Below are 27,570 nucleotides of genomic sequence, written 5' to 3'. Positions count from 1 at the left end.
AAAGTCTACAAGCAATAAATGCTGGAGAGGGTGTGGAGAAAAGGGAGCCCTCTTATACTGTTGGTGGGAATGCAAACTAGTACAGCCGCTATGGAGAACAGTGTGAAGATTTCTTAAAAAACTGGAAATAGAACTGCCATATGACCCAGCAATCCCACTTCTGGGCATACATACCGAGGAAACCAGAACTGAAAGAGACACATGCACCTCAATGTTCATCGCAGCACTGTTTATAATAGCTAGGACATGGAAGCAACCTAGATGCCCATCAGCAGATGAATGGATAAGGAAGCTGTGGTACATATACACCATGGAATATTACTCAGCCGTTAAAAAGAATTCATTTGTATCAGTTCTAATGAGATGGATGAAACTGGAGCCCATTATACAGAGTGAAGTAAGCCAGAAAGATAAAGACCAATACAGTATACTAACACATATATATGGAATTTAAAAAGATGGTAACAATAACCCTATATGCAAAACAGAAAAAGAGACACAGACGTATACAGACTTTTGGACTCTGTGGGAGAAGGCGAGGGTGGGATGTTTCGAGAGAATAGCATCGAAACATATATATTATCTAGGGTGAAACAGATCACCAGCCCAGGCTGGATGCATGAGACAAGTGTTCGGGCCTGGTGCACTGGGAAGACCCAGAGGGATCGGGTAGAGAGGGAGGTGGGAGGGGGGATCGGGATGGGGAATACATGCAAATCCATGGCTGATTCATGTCAATGTATGACAAAAAACCACTCCAATATTGTAAAGTAATTAGCCTCCAACTAATAAAAATAAATGGGGGGAATAAAAAAAATGATGAATGCTATGAAAGTGCTGCACTCAATATGCCAGCAAATTTGGAAAACTCAGCAGAAGCCACACAATTAGAAAAGGTCAGTTTTCATTCCAATCCCAAAGAAAGGCAATGCCAAAGAATGTGCAAACTACTGCACAACCGCACTCATCTCACATGCCAGCAAAGTAATACTCAAAATTCTCCAAGTCAGGCTTCAACAGTACATGAACCATGAACTTGCAAGTGTTCAAGCTAGATTAAGAAACAGCAGAGGAACCTGAGATCAAATTGCCAACATCCGTTGGATCATCAAAAAAGCAAGAGAGTTCCAGACAAACATCTATTTCTGTTTTTAATGACTATGCTGAAACCTTTGACTGTGTGGATCACAACAAACTGTGGAAAGTTCTTAAAGAGATGGGAATACCAGACCACCTTAACTACCTCCTCAGAAACCTATATGCAGACCAAGAAACAACAGTTAGAACCGGACATGGAATAACAGACTGGTTACAAATAGGAAACGGAATACGTCAAGGCTATATATTGTCACTCTGTTTATTTAACTTATATGCAGAGTACATCATGTGAAAGGCTGGGCTGGATGAAGCACAGGCTGGAATCAAGATTGCTGGGAGAAATATCAATAACCTCAGATATGAAGATGACACCACCCTTAAAGCAGAAAGTGAAGAACTAAAGAGCCTCTTGATGAAAGGCAAAGAGGAGAGTGAAAAAGGCTTAAAACTCAACATTCAAAAAATGAAGATCATGGCATCTGGTCCCATCATTTCCTGGCAAATAGATGGCAGTGACAGAGTTTATTTTCTTGGGCTTCAAAATCACTGCAGAGGGTGACTGCAGCCATGAAATTAAAAGATGCTTGCTCCTTGGAAGAAAAGCTATGACCAAGCTAGACAGCATATTAAAAAGCAGAGACATTACTTCATCGACAAATGTCCATCTAGTCAAAGCTACAGTTTTTCCAGTAGTCATGCGTGGATATGAGAGCTGGACTATAAGGAAAGCTCAGTGCAGAAGAATTAACTCTTTTGAACCAAGGTGTTGGAGAAGACACTTGAGAGTCCCTTGGACTGCAAGGAGATTCACCCAGTCTATCCTAAAGGAAATCAGTCCATTGGAAGGACTGATGCTGAAGCTGAAACTCCAATACTTTGACCACCTGATGCAAAGAACTGACTCATTGGAAAAGACCCTGATGCTGGGAAAGATTGATGGCAGGAAGGCAAGGGGATGACAGAGGATGAGATGGTAGAATGGATGGTATAATTGACTTGATGGACATGAGTTTGAGCAAGCTCTGAGAGTTGGTGATGGACAGGAAAGCCTGGTGTACTGCAGTCCACGGGATTGTGAAGAGTCGGACATGACTGAGTGAACTGAACTGATATTTCTATTGGCATTTTCTTGTTTTTGGTTTGTTTTTGTAGGTCTTTTCCTTCTCTTGTGTTTCCAGCCTATAGAAGTCCCTTTAACATTTGCTGTAAAGCTGATTCAGTGGTGCTAAATGCTCTTAACTTTGGCTTGTCTGTAAAGTTTTTGATTTCTCCAACAATTTTGAATGACATCCTTGTTGAGTAGAGTATCCTTGGCTGTAGATTTTTCCCTGTCAGTACTTTAAGTATATCCTGCCATTCCCTTCTGGCATGTAGAGTTTCTGCTGAAGGATCAGCTGTTAATTGTATGCGGCCTCTTTTGTATGCTAATTGTTGCTTTCCCTCGCTGCTTTTAATGTTTTTTCTTTGTGTTTAATCCGTTAGTTTGATTTATATGTGTCTTTGTGTGTTTCTCCTTGGGTTTATCCTTTATGGGGCTCTCTCCTTGGGTTTATCCTTTATGGGGCTCTCTGCACTTCTTGGACTTGACTATTTCCTTTCCCATGTTAGGGAAATTTTCAACTATAATCTCTTCAAAAAATTTCTCAGATCCTTTCTTTTACTTTTCTTCTCTGGAACCCCTATAATTTGAATGTTGGTACATTTAATACCATCCCAGAGGTCTCTGGGACTATCCTCAATTCTTTTTTCTTTATTCTGCTCTTCAGCAGTTATTTCCACTGTTCTCTCTTCCATCTCACGTATCCATCCTTCTGTCTCAGTTATTCTGCTACTGATTCCTTCTAGGGTATTTTTAATTTCAGTAATTGTGTTGTTTGTCTCTGTTTATTCTTTATTTCTTCTAGGTTCTTGTTAAGTGGGCTAACTGACTCTTGCATTTTCTCTCTTCTGTTTTTGAGGTTTTAGGTAATCTTTACTACCATTACTCTGAATTCTTTTTCAAGTAGTTTGCCTATTCCTCGATTATTTGGTCTTGTGAGTTTTTACCTTGTTTCTTCATTTGCCCAGTATTTCTCTGTTTCTTTACTCCAACTTACTGTGTTTGAGGTCCCCTTTGGAGAAGGAAATGGTGACCCACTTCAGTACTATTGCCTGGAAAATCCCATGGACAGAGGAGCCTGTTGGGCTACAGTCCATGGGGTCACAAAGAGTCGGGCACGACTGAGTGACTTCACTTCACTTTTCCAGGCTACAGGGTTGTAGTTCTTCTGGTCTCTACCCTCGGTGGGTGAGGTTGGTTCAGTGGTTTGTTTAGGCTTCATGCTGGGAGGGACTTGTGCCTATGTTCTGGTCAGAGGAGGTGAGTTTTCTCCCTCTGGTGGGCAAGGCTATGTGAGGCGGTATGTTTAGGGGTGTCTGTAGGAAGCCTGTCTGCAGATGATTAGGTGTGTGTGTATCTTGCTTGTTGTTTGAGTGAAGCATCCTATACTGAGTGCTGAGGGCAGTTGGGTGATGCTGTGTCTTGGATAGAGCTGGAGCCTCTGTAGGAGTTATCACAAATTAATACTCCCTGGGGTCAGGAGTTTTCTGGCAATTTAGTGCTCCGAACTCAGCACTCCCACCCCAGAGGCTCAGGCCCCATCACTGGCCGGGGAAATGAGATCCCACAAACTGTTTGTTATGGCATTAAAGCTGATTAAAACAAACATAGTAAAAAAAAAATTTTTTTTTTAATTTCTAGAAACAAATGACAATGAAAACACAATGACTCAAAACCTATGGGATGCAACAAAAGCAGTTCTAAGAGGGAAATTTATAGCAATACAATCCTATCTCAAGACACAAGAAAAACCATCAAACACACAACCTAACTTTACCCTAAAACAATAGGAAAAAGAACCAAAAAACCCCCAAAGCTAGTATGAGGATAGAAATCATAAAGATCAAAACAGAAATAAACAGAAAAGAAATGAAGGAGACAAAAGTAAAGATTAATAAAACTAAAATCTGGTTGTTTAAGATAAATAAAGTTACAGATCATTAGCCAAACTCATCAAGAAAAAAAGGGAGAAGATTCAAATCAACAAAATTAGAAATGAAAAAGGAGAGGTTACAACAGACAGTGCAGAAATACAAAGAATCCTAACAGACCATTATGAGCAACTATATGCCAATAAAAAGACAACCTGGAAGAAATGGACAGATTCTTAGAAAACTTCAACCTTCCAGGACTGAACCAGGAAGAAATAGAAATTATGAACAAGTCAATCACAAGCACTGAAATTGAAACTGTGATCAAAAATCTCCAAAAAAACAAAAGCCTTGGAGCAGATAGCTTCAAGGTGAATTCTATCAAATGTTTAGAGACAAGCTAATGCCTATCCTTCTCAAACTCTTCCAAAAAATGAAGGGGAAGGAACACTTTCAAACTTATTCTATGAGGTCACCATCACCCTGATACCAAAAGCAGATAAAGACATCACAAAAAAAGAAAATTACAAGTCAATACCACTGATGAACATAGATAGAAAAATCCTCAATAACATTCTAGCAAACAGAATCCAACAACACATTAAAAGAACCGTACACCATGATCAAGTTGGGTTTGTCCAAGAAATGCAAGAATTCTTCAATATCTGCAAATCAATCAATGAGATATACCATATTAACATATTTAAATATAAAAGTCATATGATAATCACAATAGATGCAGAAAAAGCTTTTGGCAAAATTCAGCACCCATGTATGATAAAAATTCTTCAGAATGGGCATAGATAAATACAATGTAATAAAGGCCATATTTAATAAACTCAGAACAAACATTATTCTCAATGGTGAAAAACTGAAAGTATTTCCTCTAAGATCAGGAAAAAGACAAAATTGCCCACTCTCATCACTATAATTCAACATAGTTTTGGAAGTCCTAGTCATGGCAATCAGAGAAGGAAAAGAAATAAAAGGAATCCAGGCTGGAGAAGAAGAAGTAAAACTCTCACCGTTTGCAGATAACATGATACTATATAAAGAAAACCCTAAGGATACTATCAGAAAATTATTAGAGCTAATCAGTGAATTGCCATGGATAGAACCTTCACATTAATGTTGAATAAAAATAGCGAGAAGTAATATTCTTTTTTTGTTCCTAGTCCTATGAGGAAAGGATCCCCTGGAAAAGAGAACTGCTATCCACTCCAATATCCTTGCTTGGAGAATTCCATGGACAAATGGGCATGGTGGGCTACAGTCCATGGGATAGCAAGGAGTTGGACATGACTGGGCAACTAAACAGACACAGTGACAATCAGTGAATTAGTAAAGTCACAGGATACAAAACCAATACACAGAAATCACTTGCATTCCTATACATTAACAATGAAAAATCAGAAAGAAAATTAAGGAATCAATCCCATATACCACTGCAACAAAAAGTAAAAAAAAATCTATGAATAAAATTACCTAGGGAGACAAAAGGGCTGTATACAGAAAACTAAAAGACACTGATGAAAGAAATCAAAGCTGACATAAACAGATGGAGAGATATATCATGTTCTTGGACTGGAAGAAACAATACTGTGAAAATGACCATACTACTCAGAGCAATCTACATATTCTAAGCAATCCCTATCAAATTACCAATGGCATTTTTCACAGAACTAGACCAAAAAAAAATTCACAATTTTTATGAAAACACAAAAGACCCCGAATATGCAAACAAGCTTGAGAAAAAAGAACAGAGTTGGAAAAAATCAACCTTCCTGATTTCACACTATACTACAAAGCTACGGTCAACAAGACAGTATGGTACTGGCACAAAAACAGAAATACAGACAAATGGAACAAGATAGAAAGGCCAGAGATAAACCCGTGCACCTATGGGTACCTCATCTTTGACAGAGGAGGCAAGAATATACAATGGAGAAAAGACAGCCTCTTCAATAAGTGGTGCTGGGAAAACGTGACAGCTGTGTGTAAAAGAATGAAATTAGAACACTTTCTAATACCATACACAAAGATAAACTCAAAAAGGATTAAAAACCTAAATGGAAGACCAGAGACCATCAAAATCTTAGAGGAAAACATATGCAGGACACTGTTTGACATAAATCACAGCAAGATCCTGTGACCCACAATCTAGGGTACAGATAAAATAATAAAAACAAAATAAAAAAGTGGGACCTAGTTAAACTTAAAAGCTTTTGCACAGCAAAGGAAACTATCAGTTCAGTTCAGTCGTTCAGTCGTGCCCGAGTCTTTATGACCCCATGGACTGCAGCACACCAGGCTTCCCTGTCCATCACCATCTCCTGGAGCCTACTCAAATTCATGTCCATCGAGTCGGTGATGCCATCCAACCATCTCATCCTCTGTCGCCCCCTTCTCCTCCCACCTTCAATCTTTCCCAGCATCAGGGTTTTTTCCAGTGAGTCAATTCTTCACATCAGATGGCCAAAGTATTGGAGTCTCAGCTTCAGCATCAGTCCTTTCAATGAATATTTAGGACTGATTTCCTTTAGGATAGACTGGTTGGATCTCTTTGCAGTCCAAGGGATTCTCAAGAATCCTCTGCAGCACCACAGTTCAAAAACATCAATTCTTCGACACTCAGCCTTCTTCATGGTTCAACTCTCACAAGCATACATGACTACTGGAAAAACCATAGCTTTGACTAGTTGGACCTTTGTCAGTCAAGTAATACCTCTGCTTTTTAATATGCTGTCTAGGTTGGTCATAGCTTTTCTTCCAAGGAGCAAGCTTCTTTTAATTTCATGGCTGCAGTCACCATCTGCAGTGATTTTGGAGCCCAAGAAAAGAAAGTCTGTCACTGTTTCCATTGTTTCCTCATCTATTTATCATGAAGTGATGGGATTGGATGCTATGATCTTTGTTTTTTGAATGCTGAGTTTAAGCCAACTTTTTCATTCTCCTCTTTGAATTTCATCAAGAGGCTCTTTAGTTCCTCTTCCCTTTCAGCCATAAGGGTTGTATCATCTGCATCTCTGAGATTATTGATATTTCTCATTGCAATCTTGATTCCATCTTGTGCCTCATCCAAGTGCCCGGCACTTTGTATGATGTACTCTGCATATAAGTTAAATAAGCAAAGTGAGTGAAGCTGTCTGACTCTGCGACCCCATGGAATATAGTCCATGGAATTCTCCAGTCCAGAATACTGGAGCAGGCAGCCTTTTCCTTCTCCAGGGGATCTTCCCAACCCAGGGATCAAACTCAGGTCTGTCGCACTGCAGGTGGATTCTTTATCAGCTGAGCCACAGGGAAGCCCAAGAATACTGGAGTGGGTAGCCTATCCCTTCTCCAGCAGATCTTCTTGACTCAGGAATTGAGCCAGGGTCTTCTGGATTGCAGGTGGATTCTTTACCAACTGAGCTATCAGGGAAGTCCAAAGATGAAAGTCATTCAGTTGTGTCCAACTCTTTGTGACCCATTAGACTGTACAGTCCATGGAATTTGGAATTCTAAGCAAAAGGTGACAATATACAGCCTTGACATACTCCTTTCCCGATTTGGAACCAGTCTGTTGTTCCATGTCCAGATCTATCTGCTGCTTCTTGACCTGCATACAGATTTCTCAGGAGGCAGGTAAGGTGGTTTGGTATTCCCATCACCTTCTTCAAACAACACAAGGGACAACTCTATACATGGACACCACCAGATGGTCAATACCAAAATCAGATTGATTCTATTATTTGCAGCAGAAGATGGATAAGCTCTATACAGTCAGAAAATATAAGACCAGGAGCTGACTGTGGCTCAGATTATGAACTCCTTATTGCAAAATTCAGACTTTAAATTGAAGAAAGTAGGGAAAACCACTAGATCATTCAGGAATGACCTGAATCAAATCCCTTATGATTATACCGTGGAAGTAACAAATAGATTCAAGGGATTACATGTGATAGATAGCCTAAAGAACTATGGACGGAGGTTTGTAACACTGCACAGGAGGTGGTGATCAAAGCCATCCCTAAGAAGTAGAAATGCAAAAAGGCAAAATGGTTGTCTGAGGAGGCCTTACAAATACCTGAGAAGAGGAGAGAAGTGAAAAGCAAAGGAAAAAAGGAAAGATATATCCATCTGAATGCAGAGTTTGAAAGAAGAGCAAGGAGAGATAAGAAAGCCTTCCTAGGTGATCAGTGTAAAGAACAGAGGAAAACAATAGAATGGGAAAGACTAGAGACCTCTTCAAGAAAATTAGAGATACCAAGGGAACATTTCATGCAAAGATGGGCACAACAAAAGACAAAAATGGTATGGACCTAACAGAAGCAGAAGATATTAAGAAGTGGCAAGAATACATAGAACTATAAAAAAAAAATCTTCATGACCCAGATAACCATGATGGTTTGATCACTCACCTAGAGCCAGACATGCTGGAGTGAAGTGGACCTAAGGAAATATCACTACGAACAAAGCTAGTGGAGGTGATGGAATTCCAGCTAAGCTAATTCAAATCCTAAAAGATGATGCTGTGAAAAGTGCTGCACTCAATAGGCCAGCAAATTTGGAAAACTCAGCAGTGGCCACAGGACTGGAAAAGATCAGTTTTCATTCCCATCCCAAAGAATGGCAATGCCAAATAATGTTCAAACTACCACACAATTGTACTCATCTCACACCCCAGCAAAGCAATGCTCAAAATTCTCCAATCTAGGCTTCAACAGTACATGAACCAAGAACTTCCAGATGTGCAAGTTGAATGTAGAAAAGGCAGAGGAACCAGAGATCAAATTGCCAACATCTGTTGGATCATAGAAAACTCAAGAGAATTTCAGAAAAGCATCTACTTCTGCTTCATTGACTATGCCAAAGCCTTTGCCTGTGTGTATCACAATAAACTGTGGAAAATTCTTAAAGGAAACTATAAACAAGGTGCAAAGACAACCCTCAGAATGGTGGAAAATAATAGCAAATGAAATAACTGACAAAGGATTAATTTACAAAATACACAAGCAGCTCATGCAACTCAATACCAGAAATATAAACAGCCCAATCAAAAAGTGGGCCAAAGACCTAAACAGACATTTCTACAAAAAATACATACAGATGACTAATAAACACATGAAAAGATGCTCAACATCACTCATTATTAGAGAAATGCAAATCCAAACTACAGTGAGATGTAACCTCACACCAGTCAGAATGGCCATCATCAAAAAGTCTACAAACAATAAATGCTGGGAGGGAGTGGAGAAAATCTTCTCGTGCTGTTGGTGGGAATATATATTGATATAGCCACTATGAAGAACAGTATGGAGAATCCTTAAAAATCTAGGAATTAAACTATCATATGACCCAACAATCCCACTACTGGGCACATACCCTGAGAAAATCATAATGGAAGAAGACACATGTACCCTAATGTTCACTGTAGCAGTATTTACAGTAGCTAGGACATGAAAGCAACCTAGATGTCCATTGACAGATGAGTGGATGAAGAAGTTTTGGTAAATATGTACAATGGAATATTACTTAGCTATAGAAAGGAACACATTTGAGTCAGTTCTAATGAATTGGATAAACCTTGAGCTTATGATTCAGAATGAAATAAGTCAGAAAGAGAAAAACAAATATCATATATTAATGCATATACCTGGACTCTAGAAAGATGGTACTGATGAACCTATTTGCAGGGCAGCAATGGAGATGCAGACATACAGAACAGACTTGTGGACACAGGAGGCAAAGGAGAGTGTAGGATGAATTGAAAGAGTACCATGGAAACATATATATTACCATATGAAAAATAGATAGCCAGACAGAATTTTCTATATGATACAATGAGCTCAAACTGGTGCTCTTTGACAACTTAGAGTGGCGGGATGGATTGGGAGGTGGGAGGGAGATTCAAGAGGGAGTGGACATATTTATACCTATGGCTGCTTTATACTGTTGTATGGCAAAAACCCACACATTATTGTAAAGCAACTATCCTCCAATTAAAAGTAGATAAATTGAAAAAAAAAAAAAAAAAGTGTTTCTGGTCAGCCAGGCTGTGGAGAGATGTGGCTGGTCATGCCTGGACCACAGAGAGGCCTGGGGGTCTGGGAGGAGGAGAGCAAAGGATCAGCACGGCCTTCAAAGCTCTCCCGCCTCCACGACCCTGCACTTCTGGCACCCTCTTCTCACCTAGGAGGCCTCAGCATCAGGATGGTGGCGGGCAAGCAGATCTTGGAGGATGAAGCAACTCAACAGAGGAAAGGCCACACCCTACAAAGTCAAGTCTGAAATATGCTCAGTAGGGACCACAGTGAGGTGGCAGCTGCTTCTGTTAAGAGAAGAAGCCTGCTTTCCCAGATCCTCCTGCCTCAAAGGTTGTCTTCAGTTCTCCTTGTGTGTGTCTTCCCCCAAGCTGGAGGCGAGTGGGACCCTTAGGTATCTTCCCTTCCCTTCCATAGGAGCCTAACAGGGTGGAAGGGTCTATCTGGCATGATTGTCTGCTCAGTCAAGCTCCTGGCCCATGTGGAGCCGCTTGTGTGGCCTCACCCCTGCAGGAGTCAGGGCTGCCTTAGAATCGGGGTCAGGGAAGCCCCCTCACCCTGCAATGTGCACAAACGGCATGTCGGTGTCTCGGGCTTCAGTCTTACTAAAAGCTCAGACGTGCAGTAGACACTGTCACACCACCCTTCCTTGGTAGAGCACCCTCTCGGTAAACCCCCAGTACACACGCTTGTCGTGGACATGACTGTGTGTCCCCTGTGGAAGCCAGAAGGGCCCGAGGCCCCCTCGCCCCCACGCAGGTCAGGATAGAGAGAGGCAGTCACACGATCACAGGCAGGCCTCAGAAGCAGTGACACAGTGGCTGAGGGGGCAGAGGGGGACATTCCCCACAGCCCGGTCACCAACCTCTGCCCAGGCCTCACCCTGCGGGGCCCCCTCAGATGCTAGCTGTGTTCCAAGCTGGTCCTCTAGCCTCAGGGTCAGTCCCACTTCCGATAGACGCCCTTTTTGCTTGTTTCCATAGTCAGGAATCCTGTCTGGGGAGCTGAGCTAATGCAGACTGGGCAGTGTAGAGGGAGGTATTATTCATGGAACCCCAAACTCCACTCAGTAACTCAGAGATTCTTCAAATGAATCATTCAAATTTAACTTCAAAGTTTAAACTATTTTTAAATTAAACTGTTAAAAAACAGGGATTTAAACATTTATAACAGTAGGTTACCTTTGGGAGGCAGACCTCTGGAGGACTTGAAGCAAGCATGAGGGAACCTTCCGGGGACTGAGAGCAATCCATATCTTATTATGAGTAGTGCTCTGAGAGTACAGAGGTGTGACTACACAACAGCGTGGGCGTGCTTAATGCCCTGAACTATCCACTAAAAAATGGTTAGGATGGTAAATTTTACATTATATATATGTTTCACCACAATTTTAAAAGATAGATTAAAACTGAACTCGAAACAATCCTTTAAAATTATTTCAATAAATAAGAGACAAACTAGAGAACAAGTATAGAATCAGTGTTTTAAATCCATCAAGATTTGTACTCTTTACTACCTGTAAGTTATATCCTAAATAAAACAACAAAGCAGACAAAAACACTACTACACTCCAAATATAATGGTGATAAACCCCAAGCTTCCCCAGTTTCTCAAGGTACAAGACTTATTTCATTTTCTAAAGGACCCAGGACAGCCCCTCCTGCTACAGCTGGATTCTGAGATTTGAGGCAGCTGCTCAAAATCTCCTGGCATTGGCAACCGCATATCTATGTGATTCAGATTATTTTTTCCATTCTGTGGGATGCTGGCATGACAAAATCACAGTGATAGATTACAGATAAGTAGTAGCCAGGATTAGGGAAAGACAGGGAAGGAAAGGGTGATTCAGGGCCAGCCTGAGGCAACTGCTTACAAGGGACGAACCAGTTTTGCTCTTGATTGTTGAGGTGGATGGATGAATTTACACGTGATAAAATGTCATAGAACAACAAGTAAAAACAAATCCAAAAACGAATGAATGCAAAAATCAGTGAAACCTGAATAAGATCTGTAGTCTAGTTCACTGCATCGTGCCAATCAGTTCCCTGGTTTTGGAAATCCACTATTGTTATGTAACATGTCACTATAAGAAGCCGAATGATTGATAAGAGACTTTTCTGTATTATTTTGAGAACTTAAAGAACTTCTATAATTATTTCAAAATATGAAGGTTAAAAAAATACAGAAGTAAACTGGATGAGACTGCTGTAAGACTTCCATAAGCCCAGTGTTCAAATTATTATTTTCATCAAATGCACCCATTATTCTTACTGGCTAGCTTGATACAAGTAAATTGTGACTTATTAGGATAAATGTGTACTAATAAACACCATGTGGGTTTTGTGACTGTTTTTAAAGAAACTGACAGTATGTGGTTAGGTGTCAAATGAGTAACATTACGGATTGCACTGTGTCCTCCCAAAAACCGTAACTTGAAGCCACAACCCGCAGCATGGAGATATTTGGGGACAGGGATTTTGAAGAGGTAATTAAGTTTAAATTAGGTCATCAGAATGGGGCTCTGATTGAATATAAGTGGTATCCTTATAAAAAGAGGAGGTTGGGGCACAGGCATACACAGAAAGAAGACACGTGAGGACACAAGCAGAAGACAGCCATCTGCCAGCCAAGCAGAGAGGCTCCAGGAGAGATCGACCCTGAGGATGTTCTGATTCTGAACTTCCAGCCTCCAGAACTGAGACAATAACTGTTTGTATTTAAGCCTCCCAGTTTGTGATATTTTGCTATAACTGCCCTAGCAGATGAATATAGGTCACACGGGGATGTGGTTTAGATGAGGGAAGGATGCATGAGAGAGCCAGCTGCTATGCAGATATGAAAGTGATATATTAAAAAAAAATTAAAGCCGGTTCTAAATGACATGAAAGAAAACCATCTCATCAGATGCACACCACTCAAAAATATTGGTGTCCATTCATTTGCATTCAATTTTATTCCTTCATCCAATTAGCAGTGGTGACCCAGCCTCTCTAGCCCTGCTAAAGGACACAACACATGGGTTAAAGCTGTCAGAGCTGACTTGTGAACACTGGGAAGGAGTAGACAGTCCTCCAGATAGCATATGCTTTGGCAGTCCTGCCAGTGGACTGCCAGAGGTGGACATACCCCAGTCCTCTACAGTCCCAATCAGACTCAGACGGGCATCAGCTAACCCTCTGTTGAAGCCTACTTCAGGTTGCATTTGTCTAGTAATTCCATTACGGAGACAGCTCCCAAACAAAAAAGCACGGGTTGGTTAGTTGGTTTTTAACACTTAGTTCTCAGACTTTATAGAGAATTGGTAGTACAAAAATTCATTTTTAAATTCTAAAATGTGACATAAATGCTAGCTACCATTCTACAAGATTTGGAAAGACCTTATAAGAGACCTTGTCCAAAGTGACCATTTTATGGATTATGGAGATTTACTAAGGGCTTCCCTTGTGGCTCAGCCGGTAAAGAATCCACTTGCAATGCAGGAGACCTGGGTTCAATCCCTGGGTTGGGAAGATCCCCTGGAAATGGAAATGGCAACCCACTCCAGTATTCTTGCCTGGAAAATCCCAGGGAGAGAGGAACCTGGCAGTCTACATTTCATGGCGTCACAGAGTCGGACATGACTGAGCGACTTCACGTCACTGAAGGTCATACAGCTTGTATGTGGCAGAGCCAGAGCAAAGACTCAGGATTACCTGCTGCTGGGACTCAATGGGAAGCACAGGTTTGTAACATCTGAATTCCACAAAAATATACATATATTCAATTCTACACCATTTTCCTTCACTTTTCCTATAATTCAGTTCCAAACTGTGCTTCTGATGGTGCAATATTTCAACCTCCTGGTGAATAGAAGTTTGTGCTACAGCTGACAAAACTGGCAACCCTCTTGGTTCTTCCTCTTAACCAAGTACTCTATTTCTGCACTCAAAGACCAGTCCCAATTCGAAATCTATGAGAGATCTAGAGCAAGCCAGACATAACTGGGGACAGGAGAGAAAGAAAACAGCAAGTGAAGGGGAAAGTGGGGAAGGTGGTACAGGCTGAAGGGCGAGGGAGAGGGAAACCGTGTTTTCCTGCGTTACATGTCAGCATCGCTAGTGTTCAACCAGAAAGCAATGGGCCTGGTGCCAAGGCTGGGGGAACACACCAGTCCCACAACCCTGCAGTCACATCTCACCTCTTAGGACACTTGGTGAACCTTTTGTCTCATGACAATCATGTAATTCAGTGAGGTTCCCCTCCTCACTGGTGATAAGAGGCTCAGCCAAATGCAACCCAACTAGTCACCTCGGGGCAGCCTGGGGGCTCCTCCCCTGGGCTGCACTTCTCATATCTTCCTTATTAACACTTTGTCTAGATGACTTCTGCCATAAGAAATTGCAAAACTTTTTAGGAAAGAAGAAAAGTAAAATAAAATCAATGAGTAACCAAACATCAAAGTAAATAAATCAAATTTACCAAAAAAAGAGGTAACAGAAAAGGCAGAGCTTCTTTAAGGATGGCGCTTTCAGACCGGAAGGGTTATCACGCCTCCACGTTATCAGAAAGTATCGAGTTATTATTTTAACTCTAAACTTACCAACGGTGTCACAAGGTTCATCTTTGTGTACGCAGAAATCTGTCCTAAAAAAATTTTTAAAAAGACAAAGTCAGGTGTGTGCAGTACCTCCAAGAACGGGAGAAAAAAACATGTCAATTAATTTTGATTACTCATCTTGCCGATAACAAAGTTATTACTTTAATTGTCATGGATTATAATGAAAAATAATAACTAGCAGTGTTTTTGTTTGCCAAGATTAACCACATTTCCAACTGGTAGGCCCAGTAACCCCACATAAGACCCTCTTTTCATAGCTAAACTATTTCACACATAACACTTAGGTGCTGGAAAGACTCCATCCCATGTTGAAAGTTGCAGAAGAAGATGCTTACCAAGTCATCTATCAGAGACAATTATTTGTCAATATCATCACACTATAGTGACTTCCTAATTTACTCTACTTGGGCAGGAACTAGTTTTAGATGCTTGAATGACCATATATCACTTACATGAGAACGCAACAAAAAAGTCATTTCTAAAAGTTATATTTTGGGACTTCCCTGGTGGTTCAGATGGTCAAGAATATGCCTGCAATGCAGGAGACCCAGGTTCGATCCCTGGTTGGGAAGATCCCCCAGAGAAGGGAATGGCAACCCACTCCAGTATCCTTGCCTGGAGAATCCCACAGACAGAGGAGCCTGGAGCGCTACAGTCCATGGGGTAATAATGAGTTGGACACGACTGAGCTGCTAATACACTGGGGGTCCAGTGGCTAAGACTCCACACTCCCAATGCAGGGGGCTAGGGTTCAATTCCTGGTCAGGGAATGAAGATCCCACATGCTGTGTGGCACAAACTTAAAAAAAGTTACATTCTTTAAAGCTCCCTAGGATCTCCCCAGTGTGTGGCTGTGGACAGATGAAACGGCAAAGATGCTCGAAATCTGGTGTAGCTCTGGTTCTGCAGGTACAATGGGCTCCATCTGGGCCCTTCTTTCTGCCCATAAATACCCACAGGTGGAAGCTAACCAGAGCACTGGCTGAGGAGGTATCTTGCCCAAGACGCAGCGAGAACAGCAGGGCCTGGCCCTACGGTCATCCTATCATGGGGACCCATGGGAGCTGGGAGAAATCACCCCCTCATCTGCAGCTCTCTAAATGCTCCAGTGAAGCTTCAGGCTGAAACATGTTCTAAGGCACCTCTTCTCATTTGACTTCAAAAAAATTCTCTCGGAAGAAAATCAGGGCCAGCCTGACGATAATGAAAGTGGCAGTCCTGCATGCGCTGTACACCGCCTCCCCTCTCTGACAGTCCACCCCACTTCAGCATTCAATGTCCTCAATTTCTCCCATCTTCCATCAAAAAACCTATTCGCAGGGAACGGATCTCCCACTCACAATGGGGACCATAACAAGAAGGCAATGTAATACCATCAGCTTTCCTTTTCCCTCCACTCCAACTCACAGCATATTCTGTCCTATTTGTCTCCATAAAGTAACTTGGGCTTCCCAGGTGGTACAGTGGTGAAGAATCCACCTGTCAATGCAGGAGATTCAAGAGAAACAGCTTCAATCCCTGATTCAGGAAGATCCCCTGGAGGAGGAAATGGCAACCCGCTCCAGTATCCTTGCCTGGAAAATCCCATGGACAGAGGAGTCTGTAGGGCTACAGTCCATGGGGTCACAAAGAGTCAGACATGACTGAATGACTGAGCACAGAATGGAACAATGTGACCCATGCCTACCACCTCTCAGCAATATGTGGCTGTCCACATGAATGGAGTGAAACCTGCGTGCTCCCAGCACCAGCTCTGCTTCAGGCTGGCTTGAACGCTGTCACAGATCCAACCTAACCACTAGACCATAGAGTCCAGATCTGTAGGCGTGAAGATTCCATGTGGGGTTCTGAGGTATAGAACACCCTGGTCGAGGCCACCGCCTCAGGCCTGCCAGGCACCCCAGACACCCTGCGAGCTCAGAGGAAGGGGCAGCGGGTGGGTGCTGCAGCTTGGAGGGGCAGCCCTGAAGCTGGGCACAGACAGTGGGGGGGAGCTGGGCCAGAGCCCTCGGCAACCCACCTGAGTGCTGCTGACTGCACTTCTAAATTTTCACAATAAACATATATTTTGGTAATCAATTTTAAAACAGTTTTAACAAAGGATAAAAGGAAGCCTTGAAGACCCCCATGCTTTTCACAACCCCCTCCAAAACCAAGGGAGCCTCAATGGAAATGGAGATGGTATAACCATAGGAAAACAAAGACTTGTGCCTTGATTTTTTCTGTCAAAGATGACTTTCAGAAGACTAATTACAGGCAATAGAGGATGGCAAGGAAGATGTATGGGCAGAGAGGAAACCAAATAAAATTAGGAACATAAATATATTCACTGGCCTTGTATTTAACTAACCCCAACTCAACTTTCTTGACCTGACACTCCCCACTGGAATGTTCTGAGCATGTCACTCACACACACCCCCCTTCCACCTCGCCCCCCCCAGACTGGCCTGAGACGTTGCTCCAGGGTTTCCCAGAGCAAGCAACTGTAAGCATCATCCCATTGCCTCTCTTGGGCAAGGGGAGAAAGGCTGTGTGGCTATTAGTCTCATAGGAGAGAACTAAACAGGCTGACAGGGTTGCTGAGGGAACTGACCGCACCACCTTCTCTCTGGCTCTCTGGTCAGCTCAGGGGGAGACGCTTAAAGGGCACAGTGTGTCCTCATCCCCCGGCTTCCCTGGAGGGAAACAGGTGGTCCCAAGTGATGGACCCTGCAGCAGCCCCCGCTGCTTCTCCCGAGGAGGTGGGTTCACAGGGGGCCAAGTTCAATTAGAGGACTGCTTTGAAAGGGTCACCAAAATCTGCACCTTCTCTGCCCTTCCAGTTCAAGGTCCTTTCTCAGAAAAGGAAAGTGAAGCCATCCGCCTGCAGGGGAGGCTTGATCTCTAGGTTCTCTGCCTCCTACATGCCAGACCCACAAGTAGGGGCTGCGGGGGTCAAAAGAGAAATGGAAAAGAAAAAATAAAAAAGTGAGGGTCCCAGTGCAGCCCTCCAGTCTTTATGTCTGCTTATATTTACATTCCACTGTTTCTACCTCAAGAAAAGAAAGGCTGCATGGATCTACAGGCCAGGGCGGGCTCCACGGGTGTGTCAGCTGCACCATCACACAGGCCCCTCACCCAGAAGCCTCCCATCCCCCGACCTGCTTTAACACTCTGCTCTCAGTGTCTTGAAATTCTTAATACTTTTTAACATGGGGTCCCATGCTTTCGTTCTGCACTAGGCACAAGTTACATAGCTAATTCTGTACATCACCTATTGCCTGGCATACAGTTGGGGTTTAATAAATACTGACTCCTTTACTAAATGACTGGCATACATTTCCAGGCCACTTTCAATGTGCCTTATCAGCTCCCTGGCGGCCTCACCTCTCCCCAGTGTTTAAAAATGTAACGTATCCACCGATCTCTCCCATGAGCAGGACCAAAGGCTGAGAGAAGACCAGCCTGGGGCTGGGCAGGGACTGGGTGGAGTCACGTGGGAAGAGAAAGTGGAGGGACGACTGGACACGTCCCAGTGGCCACACTCTGGGCTGGCCACACAGTCCCTACAGCTATTTTCCAGGAGCACAGACCTGGGTCTCGGGGCTAAAACTCCAGGCCTTCTGGAGGAGGTGTGGAGCTATAGGCGAGGCCACGACAGGCGTGCAGCTCCCTGAAGGCCAATCTGTGCGGGCCCCGCCTGGCCCCCGGACTCAGTCTACTGAGACGGCTGTAGCTGCTGGAGACACGGCGCCCGCAGCTCCTGTCCCAGCAGCTTCTGCTCGACGTGACGTCATGCTCCCTTCTCAGCGTCTGGCCATCTGTACGGTTGGTGGGCATCCAGGAGGGTACGCTCTCAGGCTCAGCCACAGCCCAGACGGAAAACTAAAGAAGAAACCACACTGGCAGCCCCAGGACCCGAGGACGCCAGCCCGTGCGGCCTCCAGGTAGACCTTCGGTCCAGACTCCTCTGGGGGGAAGGGCCGCTGGCCCAGAGCGGCAGCTCCCTCACACCCGGCTTCCCTGTGACGACATCAGCCCATCAGCATCCCAGCCCAGGGAACCGCAGCTTGCACCCTCTGATTTCTAAACGGTGCGTCTCAGTCCCGTGGGCTTCCAGCCCCGGCTCCGTGGCTGCCACCCTGTCCTCGTAGGAGGTCTTCAGTGTAGCGTCTGTGAGGACCCAGGAGACGGGCAGCATCATCAGTTCAGTCCAGCGGCCCCACGGAAGCGAGGGAGGCCAAGATTGCTTGGAAAGGAGAAAGACAACACCGGCAGGGCGGAGGCCCCTGCGTCCCTTCTGTCTGCCGCTGAAGACACCTTGCCTTCCCAGGCCACCAGACATCTTCCTTGCCAGCACCCACAACCCGTCTGCAATCAGGACCACCCACTCCAATGTGCTTAGTTAGAAAAGAACATTTTAAAAGATTTTTACTGTTGTAAAATAAGTTTTATGACTATAAAACTTATCATCTTACCCATTTTTAAGTATACAGTTCTGCAGCGGCAGGTATATTCACATTGTTCTGCAACATCTCCAGAACTCTTGGAAGAGTGAAATTCTATACCCATTAAACACCTCCCTATTCCATGTTCCCCGCAGCTCCTGGCCATTTCTGTCTAAATGAATTTAACTTTTCTAGGTATGTCATACAAGTGGGATCACAAAGGATTTGTCCTCTTATGACTGACTTATTTCACTCAGCAAAGTATCCTCCAGGTTCATCTATGTGGTAACCAGTATTAGAAGTTCCTTCCTTCTTAAGGCTGAATAACATTCCATTTGTTGGAATACAAACAGCAACAAACATCAGTCACCACATTTTGTTTATCCACTTCTCCACTGATGGACACTTGGGTTGCTCCCACATTTTACTTATCATTAGTAATGCTGTTATGAATATAGGTGTGTGAATATTTCTTCAAAACTCGGCTCTCAATGCTTTTAGAAGTGGAATTGCTGGATCACATGGCAGTTCTATTTTTAATTTTTTGAGGAACTGCCATACTGTTTTCCACAGTGGCCGCACCACTTTACATTCCCACCAACAGGGCACAAGAGTCCCAAGGCTTCCACATCCTCACCAATGCTTGTTCTGCTATCTGGTGTTTTCTTTTATTTATTTTTTTTTCTTTTTTTTTTTATTATTATTATTTTTTTTTTCCAGTGGGTTTTGTCATACATTGATATGAATCAGCCATGGATTTACATGTATTCCCAATCCCGATCCCCCCTCCCACCTCCCTCTCCACCCGATTCCTCTGGGTCTTCCCAGTGCACCAGGCCGGAGCACTTGGTGTTTTCTTTTAATAATAGGCATCCTAATGTGTGTGAGGTGTAAAGAAGGACATTTTTATGCAAAATATTTCCAGTATGGTAAATAAGCTGTTGGGACATAGGAAAAAGAGAAAGGAGAAAGCTGAATGGGAAGCATTCTCAGGCTGAGGGTGCATTCAGTCTCTCTCTCATGGCGTTTTGTAAAAAGGCTAATCCAGAAGCTTTGTCAACACTAACTTTGGTAACATCTATTGCCTCTGATAAAAAGGCTACTTGTTCCTAAACCAAAGCCACTTGCAAGTATTTTCTCCCCCAGACAAGAAAGGAAACAGCAGGAAGGTGAATAACCAATATAGTAGAAATTCCCCTAGGTTATTTTTAACAAAACACCAGAATTTATACATTTAATACAGTATTTATACAAACCACTTTCAAAGTAATAAACCTGGAAGTTTAGCTGCATATTCCAAAGTTGATATTATTTAGAGCTCCTTTCTAGGAAAAGTTTTTACTCCTCATCTAATTATCATTTGGAAAATCAATCACATTAATTTACAATCACATAGAGACATGGTTCCCAAGGAACCATGCCTTCTCCCCACTCTCAAAGACTGCAGCCATACACTCAGTACAATCCTCAGTGCTTTACCGAGCGTCCCAGAGGCTCCAAAAGCCATTTCAAAGAGCATGGAAGCCTCTGATTAGTGAGTGTGGGGGCCAGAGCTGCTAGAAGAGATGGCATCCAGGGGTTCCCATCATTGACAGGGCGGGCAAAAGCAGCTTAAAGCAAGTACAAGGTCATGCTCACCCCTTGTCTTTGGTGCCTAGTAGACCATCAGCCACACGTAGGCAATTGGAATTTCTGAATAGACTTCCCAAGTGTCCCATTATACATTTAATCACATCCTGAAGAAGCACCAAGTGTTCTCATAAGGGATCAGATCACATTTTAACCTTTAGGGTTCACAGCTGATGAATCATCTACAAGTGTGATTAGGTATCTCTTCGGTGTCTGATGGTGGCAATGTGCATGTTATAGGTTTTCTGAGGAGAAGGCTAGTGAGCTATAATACCTGGTAACTGGTGCCTGAGGCTGAGATCACAGAATGCATCTGGCTACCTTCAGGACATCATCAAGCCAGGGGCTTGTATGTGGCCCAAGGGATGCAAACCAAGAGCATTTCTGGGCTCAAAACCAAAGTCTTAAACCAGATTTAACTCCTCTTAGAGGAGTAGGCTATCTTCATGCTAAAGATACAATAAACTGTTCCCTTTCTCTGAACTTAAAGGAAAAAGAAAGCATATAATTTTGAAAGTAGTTTCTTTAAAAAAAAAAAAAAAAAAACTTAAAACCAAGGTTGATATATTCATTCCAAAAGCAAAACATTGTGTTTTAACCTAATAGGTTAAATTGTCATGAACCATTTCCACATATTTTCTAAAAGGGGATTTTGGTGTGAACACATACTACATCTTATTTACATTACTGAGGTAAAACAATCAAGGAAAATCAGTTTTTCTAAGAGAGATTTGAGACATAGGAAAAAACCAAATAGCCACATCTATACCTACAGAGAGTTGAATTGTGCCCCCAAAAAGATACATTCAAGTCCTAACCCCCGGTCCCCGTGAATGTGATCTTATTTGGAAAGAAAGTCACTGCAGCTGTAATCAAGTTATGATGAGGCCACACTGCATTAGGCTGGGCCCCCATCCAGTGTCTGGTGTCCTTACAAGAAGAGGGAAACGTGGATACGGGGAGAGCATCATGGGACGGTGGGGGAGAGATTGGAGAGATGCATCCACAAGACCAGGGATGCCCAGGACTGCGGCAGCCTCCTCAAGTTAGGGAGGAGGAAGGGTCCTCCCCACTGAGCCTCCAAGAGAGCAAGGCCCTGCCCACATCTTGACTTCAGATTCCTGGCCTCCAAAACTGTAAGAAAATAAATTTCTGGTTTTTTGAAGCCACACACTTTGTGGTAGTTTGTTACTGCAGCCCTAGAAAACTAAAATAACATTGCAGCCATCTACACAAAGAGATGCCTTTGATTACTACTGTCCAGCAGGGTCCCTGGCTTGCCTCTCAACCAGGAAGAGTGCCTCCAGCTCTGCAGACGTGAAGCTCAGCTCCTGGCTTCAAATGGAGCCTCTCTGTGAATTCCATGGCATCTCTGCCTGCTGCCGTGTCCTGAGAGTGCCCACAGACGGGCTGTGCACGGCACACACATTCACCTGCACGGACTTCCTGCTGCCTTGCACCAGCTCAGGGGCTTTAGTCGTGTCCTGCTCTTTATGACCCCATGGACTGCAGCCTGCCAGACTCCTCTGTCCACGGGATTCTCCAGGTAAGAATTACTGGAGAGGGTTGCCATGCCCGCCTCCAGAGGATCTTCTTGACCCAGGGATCGAACCCATGTCCCCTACATCTCCTACACTGCAGGTCGATTCTTAACCCCTGAGCCACTGGGGAGCATGGACTTCCCTCAACAGGAAGACTGGGGTATCCACTCCCTCCAGTTAGGAAGCAGCCTCATACACAGGTGAGCTCTTTCCAGGGAGCATTATATTTGGTGTTGCGAAGAGGTAAATTTCAAGACAAATTTTCCTGAAGTTTTAAGAGTCTTGGGTAACAAGAATTTCAGTAGTTTTATATTCATAACAGCAATAACAATAATAACAGCTAGTACTTTCATCCTTACTTTGAGCCACCGTAAGAGTGCTTCCCATGCTCATTTAATCCTCACATCTCAGAGACAGGGCTAGCATTTATCCACATCTTACTGATGAGGAATTCAAGGTTCAGACAAGTGGCCAAAGGTCTGATTTCCAAACCTGACTTTCTCTCCAACAGGAAATGCCTTCCCTCTCAAGTCTGCAGCTCCAGGCGGAGTCCAGCTTTACCTGGTCACGAATACAGCAGCATCCACGGGGGGCGTGTCGTCCTTGCCTCCTGGAACCTGGTTGTTGCCGAGGTACCGTGCACCTCCATACTCTTCATTCTGCCAGTGACAGAAGCTCTCCAGGGACCGCTCACCATGATGCCCAATGGATAACTTGGCCTAAAAGAAATCAGGGGGCAGTTACAGAAGCCACTTCCCAGGGAAGCCAGAGTTTATGCTCAGCCCACAGCACGGATATTAAGGAAGAGACAGCTGCTCACAGAGCCATTATTCAATGTCACCTGCCCACAGTGCTGGTAGGCAGATGCAGAGACACTGAGGGACGCTACCGGGGCCTTACCTATAAGTTAGGATGAAGACTATCTTACTAAAGAAAAGCTTTCTTCTTTTTAGCAAACTGAACAGCATACCCAACATTCTCTTGTGCACTGCTTAACTCTTTAGGTAACACTTTCATAAGGAAATGCACTCAATCAAGATCAGAAAACAATGCTACAGGGCAAGCAAATTTGACCTGAAGTTTGGGTAGAGCTCCAAAAGGCTAGCTATGATCCCAAAGACCTCAACATCAACTCTGCACCCGGGAGACATGGGAGAATGAAAGAGAGGGGACAAAGGCCCACTGCTCAGGGTTCCCTGAGATGCTGAGATGACGTGCACGCCAGCAGCAGTGCCTGTCCTCCTCTCTCCAGGCATCCCCTGGTCCCTGGCCTAGGGCACACTGCTGCCATCTGCAAAGACAGGGAAGGAGGACAAAGGAAAACACCTGGACTCCTCCCTAGCACTCAACAGCCACTAAGGAGACTGAGGACCAGATACATTTTCTGTAACTGTGCTGATGGAGACTTACAGGACGTTGTCGTAGCAGGACAAGCTTGGTAACCTGAATGTTGACTTTAATTCCAAGGCTCTGGTGCTGAAACATATTGTATACCTGTCAAGAGAGAAAAAAAGAAATGTAGAGAGATACAAATACAAAAATTTAAAAAAAAATAGCAGTATCCTGAAACAAACAAAAGATACTAGATAAAAACTAAGGATATCTGAACAAACTATGGACTTGAGTTGATAATAATCAACAACATTGGCCCATTAGTTATAATAAACATATCATATTAATGTAAGATGTCAATAACAGGGAAAATTGTATATGGGAATTCTATGTACTATCTGTCAATTTTTAAAATAAATCTAAAACACAAAATATAAATGCATGAAATATAAATGTATTCATTTATAAATTAATGAAATATAAATTATATTCATTAAAAGTTAATTACTTAAAAATTTTTTTAAAACTGTGTTCTTCCAGTACAAAAAAAATCTAAATATATGATTTGCAATCATATATATATGTATGAAATTCAAATTTCAATGTTCATAGATATTTATTGGAACAAAAAATACATATTTATAAGATATATAACCCAGATTTTATTTAAAAGGCCTTCTGAGACAAAAAAATTCCCATAAATATAAATTCCTCAAAAGAAACTTGCTTAACAGGAAACTCTGGAATCACATACATGTGAGGGCATACAAGCACACATGCAAAGACCAACTGGAAATAAGCTTGTTGAAAAAAATGCATAGGATGGGTGAATTTGAAAAAAACGAAATGGTGTCAGTTGGTTCTGGGGTTTCTTGCAGGAGGGTGAAGAGGATCTTCATGACGGGATGGGCAAAGTCCGTGCCTGTGGCCCTCTGCCACGCGCCAATCTGCATCATCTCTAACCCTCATCACAACCCATCACGGGTGGTGTCTCCACCAACCTCGATTCAATGAAGTAAAGCCACTCGCTCAAGACTATCAGTCAACTATGACCACAATCCAAATCCAGCCTTGTCCAGCCGTAAAAGCCACATTCCTTTCTACCCGAAGTCCTCATTCTAACCAAAGTTTGTCAGTGAGATACAGTAACAGAAACGCCTATGCCCCCTTAATTCTGCACCTCTTGTTGGTAAAACTTAGTTACAGGGGTCTCAACATCAAGAAATCACAGAATCCAAGGGGAAGAAGGATAGGACAAGTCAAGTAAGACAGAAGAATGAAAGTTGATGTAGACAGAAAAAAAACCCATTGGATTTGAGGACCCCCAGATCATGACAACCTCCTGAGCTCCTTCCCAGGAGAGAGCGGGATTCAGGGAGGCAGAGTGGAGGAGGTGACAAAGGCAGAAGTATCAGACATAGAGGGGAAAGGTAGGAGCCTTTCAAATGTTCCCTTTTCCTTTTAAATGGGGGAAATACTTTTGTTTCATTATGCCCTTTTCCCAATGTTCAGTTCAGTTCAGTTCAGTCGCTCAGTCGTGTCCGACTCTTTGCAACCCCATGAATCGCAGCACGCCAGGCCTCCCTGTCCATCACCAACTCCCAGAGTTTACTCAAACTCATGTCCAAGGAGTCGGTGATGCCATCCAGCCATCTCATCCTCTGTCATCCCCTTCTCCTCCTGCCCCCAATCCGTCCTAGCATCAGGGTCTTTTCCAACGAGTCAACTCTTCACATGAGGTGGCGAAAGTATTGGAGTTCCCAATGTTATTAATATATAATTGTCTTAGGTTCAGGTATACAACATGATGCTGATGCTGGGAAAGACTGAGGGTAGGAGAAGAAGGGAACAACAGAGGATGAGATGGTTGGATGGCATCACCGACTCAATGGACATGGGTTTGTGCAAACTCTGGGAGGTGGTGAAGGACAGGGAAGCCTGACGTGCTACAGTCCACAGGGTCGCAAAGAGTCAGACACAACTGAGCGACTGAATAACAATATAACATGATGATTATATATCCTATATACCACAGTATATATAATATAGTAAATATATACATATCTGAAAATGATTACCACAAAAAGTTTAGTTCATGTGCCTCACCCCATACAGTTACAACTGTTTTTCTTGTGAAAGAACTTTTAAGACCTACTCTCGTAGCAACTCTCTGGACTTTCCTAGTGGCTCAGATGGTAAAGAATCTGTCTGCAATGTGGGAGACCCAGGTTCGATCCCTGGGTCAGAAAGATCCCCTGCAGAAGGGAATGGCAACTCACTTCAATATTCTTGCCTGGAGAATTCCATGGACAGAGGAGTCTGGCGGGCTACGGTCCATAGGGTCACAAAGAGTCAGACAAAACTGAGAGACTTTCACTCTTAGCAGCTTTCAAATATGTGATACTATAGTACTGTTATCTATAGTCACCATGCTGTACATTACATCCCCAGGACTTATTTATCTTACAACTAAAAGCTGTACCTTTGACCACCTCCACCCATATCCCTACTCTCAGCCTTTGGGAACCACCAATCTGTTCTCTGTATCTATAAGTTCAGTTTTGTTTTGTTTTTTTTTAGATTCCACTTATAAATGAGATCATACTGTATCTGTTTCTAACTTGCTTCACTTGATTTTGAATATGCTACTTTTTTTCTGATAGACATAATCTAGAGGGAGAGGTTTTCAGCAGGGGCATTAAAACTTTCTCTCCAGTACATTAGCAGCAGCATGAAGCAATGGCTGCTGCCAACAGCATGGCCACAGCTGATCCAGGCCTCGTGAAGCTGGGCACACCACTGGGCAGAGAAGCAGCAGAAACCAGGCACGCAGGGTTCAAGCATCTGTGCGACAAAGGAATTAGCTGCGTCAGGGCTTGGATTTTTCTCTTTGAAAACTATTATGAAAGCAAAACAATCTTTGTGTAATTTAATATTCTTTCCCACAAGGAAAAAGACAACATATTCAGTTCTTCTGTTCTCACTCCCTCCTTCCAAAACTTTCTCTTTCCTTAAGAACAAAATTGCAGTCATTTTTTAAATTCTGGATCATCTGTAGGCCAATTCTGAAGTCATGCCTTAGCTACCTATCCCCAAACCTGGGTGAAGAAGGGAAAAGCACATAACTTTTTCCTTGTTTTGATATTCTGAGAACCACCCAATGGCTATAAATCAAATTTTTCCAGAAATATTCAGCCTTAGGATTGGGCCCAAACTGGAAAACCTCAATTCAAAACATGAAAACTGGGAAGAAGAAAAACTTTAAATTATGAGGGAGAAAATTCAAGTCACACAGGGTTTCAAAGTGCAATCGAAACACTGCCTGTTATAGTAACACCGGCCAAAGACATTAAAGAATGCTGCAGGTTTAAAGGAACAACACAGGAAACCAGTTCTCAGGGTGTTCTGACACACCCCCTGAAAGCTGCATTAAGAATGGAGCCTGAACGGAATGACGCAGGTTTCAGCAAGGACAGAACCATAGGGACAAACTCCCTCCTCAGAATTGCTGGGTTTTTCCTCTCCACCTGAGAACAGCTCAGCACATTCCGTATAAGGCTCAGGTGCCGTCCTTGGAACAAATACACAAAAAAATACATGAGCTGGAGCGGGAGAAAAGCTTGATGCTCCAGGAGCTGAGATGGAAGGCAAGACGGGGACTTGTTTAATGAGCACCGAGTTTCAGTCTTGCCAGGTAACAAAGTTCTGAGGTTTGGTTGCTCAACAATGTGAATACATGTAACAATCCTGAACTGCACACTTAGTGACTAAAATGGTAAATTCAGCTACGTGCATTTTACCAAATTAAAAGTTTTTCATTAGCTAACTTAAGGTAAGAAACCTCATGCTCTAAAGATCTTCACTAGGAAGCCTGCAGGAAGCTACCCGCCTTGATGTGTAACCGGGAGGCCCACGTTCAGGAGAGTGGGTATGGGAACCTGATCGCGGTC

General features: G+C 43.2%; 1 protein-coding gene across 1 annotated transcript in view; it reads right to left on the bottom strand.

Annotated features, from left to right (window-relative positions):
• ADAMTS17 (ADAM metallopeptidase with thrombospondin type 1 motif 17) overlaps positions 1-27,570 on the bottom strand; it is a 392,337-nt gene that overhangs the window by 282,392 nt on the left and 82,375 nt on the right. The window contains exons 5-7 of the mRNA XM_061159720.1: positions 23,699-23,782; positions 22,850-23,007; positions 14,674-14,717 (exon numbers count right to left, since the gene is read on the bottom strand). Coding sequence (XP_061015703.1) covers positions 14,674-14,717; positions 22,850-23,007; positions 23,699-23,782 — 286 coding nt within the window. The remainder of the gene's footprint in view (positions 1-14,673; positions 14,718-22,849; positions 23,008-23,698; positions 23,783-27,570) is intronic.

The sequence above is a fragment of the Dama dama genome, chromosome 13 (assembly GCF_033118175.1).
Source record: "Dama dama isolate Ldn47 chromosome 13, ASM3311817v1, whole genome shotgun sequence".
In the NCBI taxonomy this organism is placed as follows: Eukaryota; Metazoa; Chordata; class Mammalia; order Artiodactyla; family Cervidae; genus Dama; species Dama dama.
This window is presented reverse-complemented; position numbering and strand designations above follow the sequence as displayed.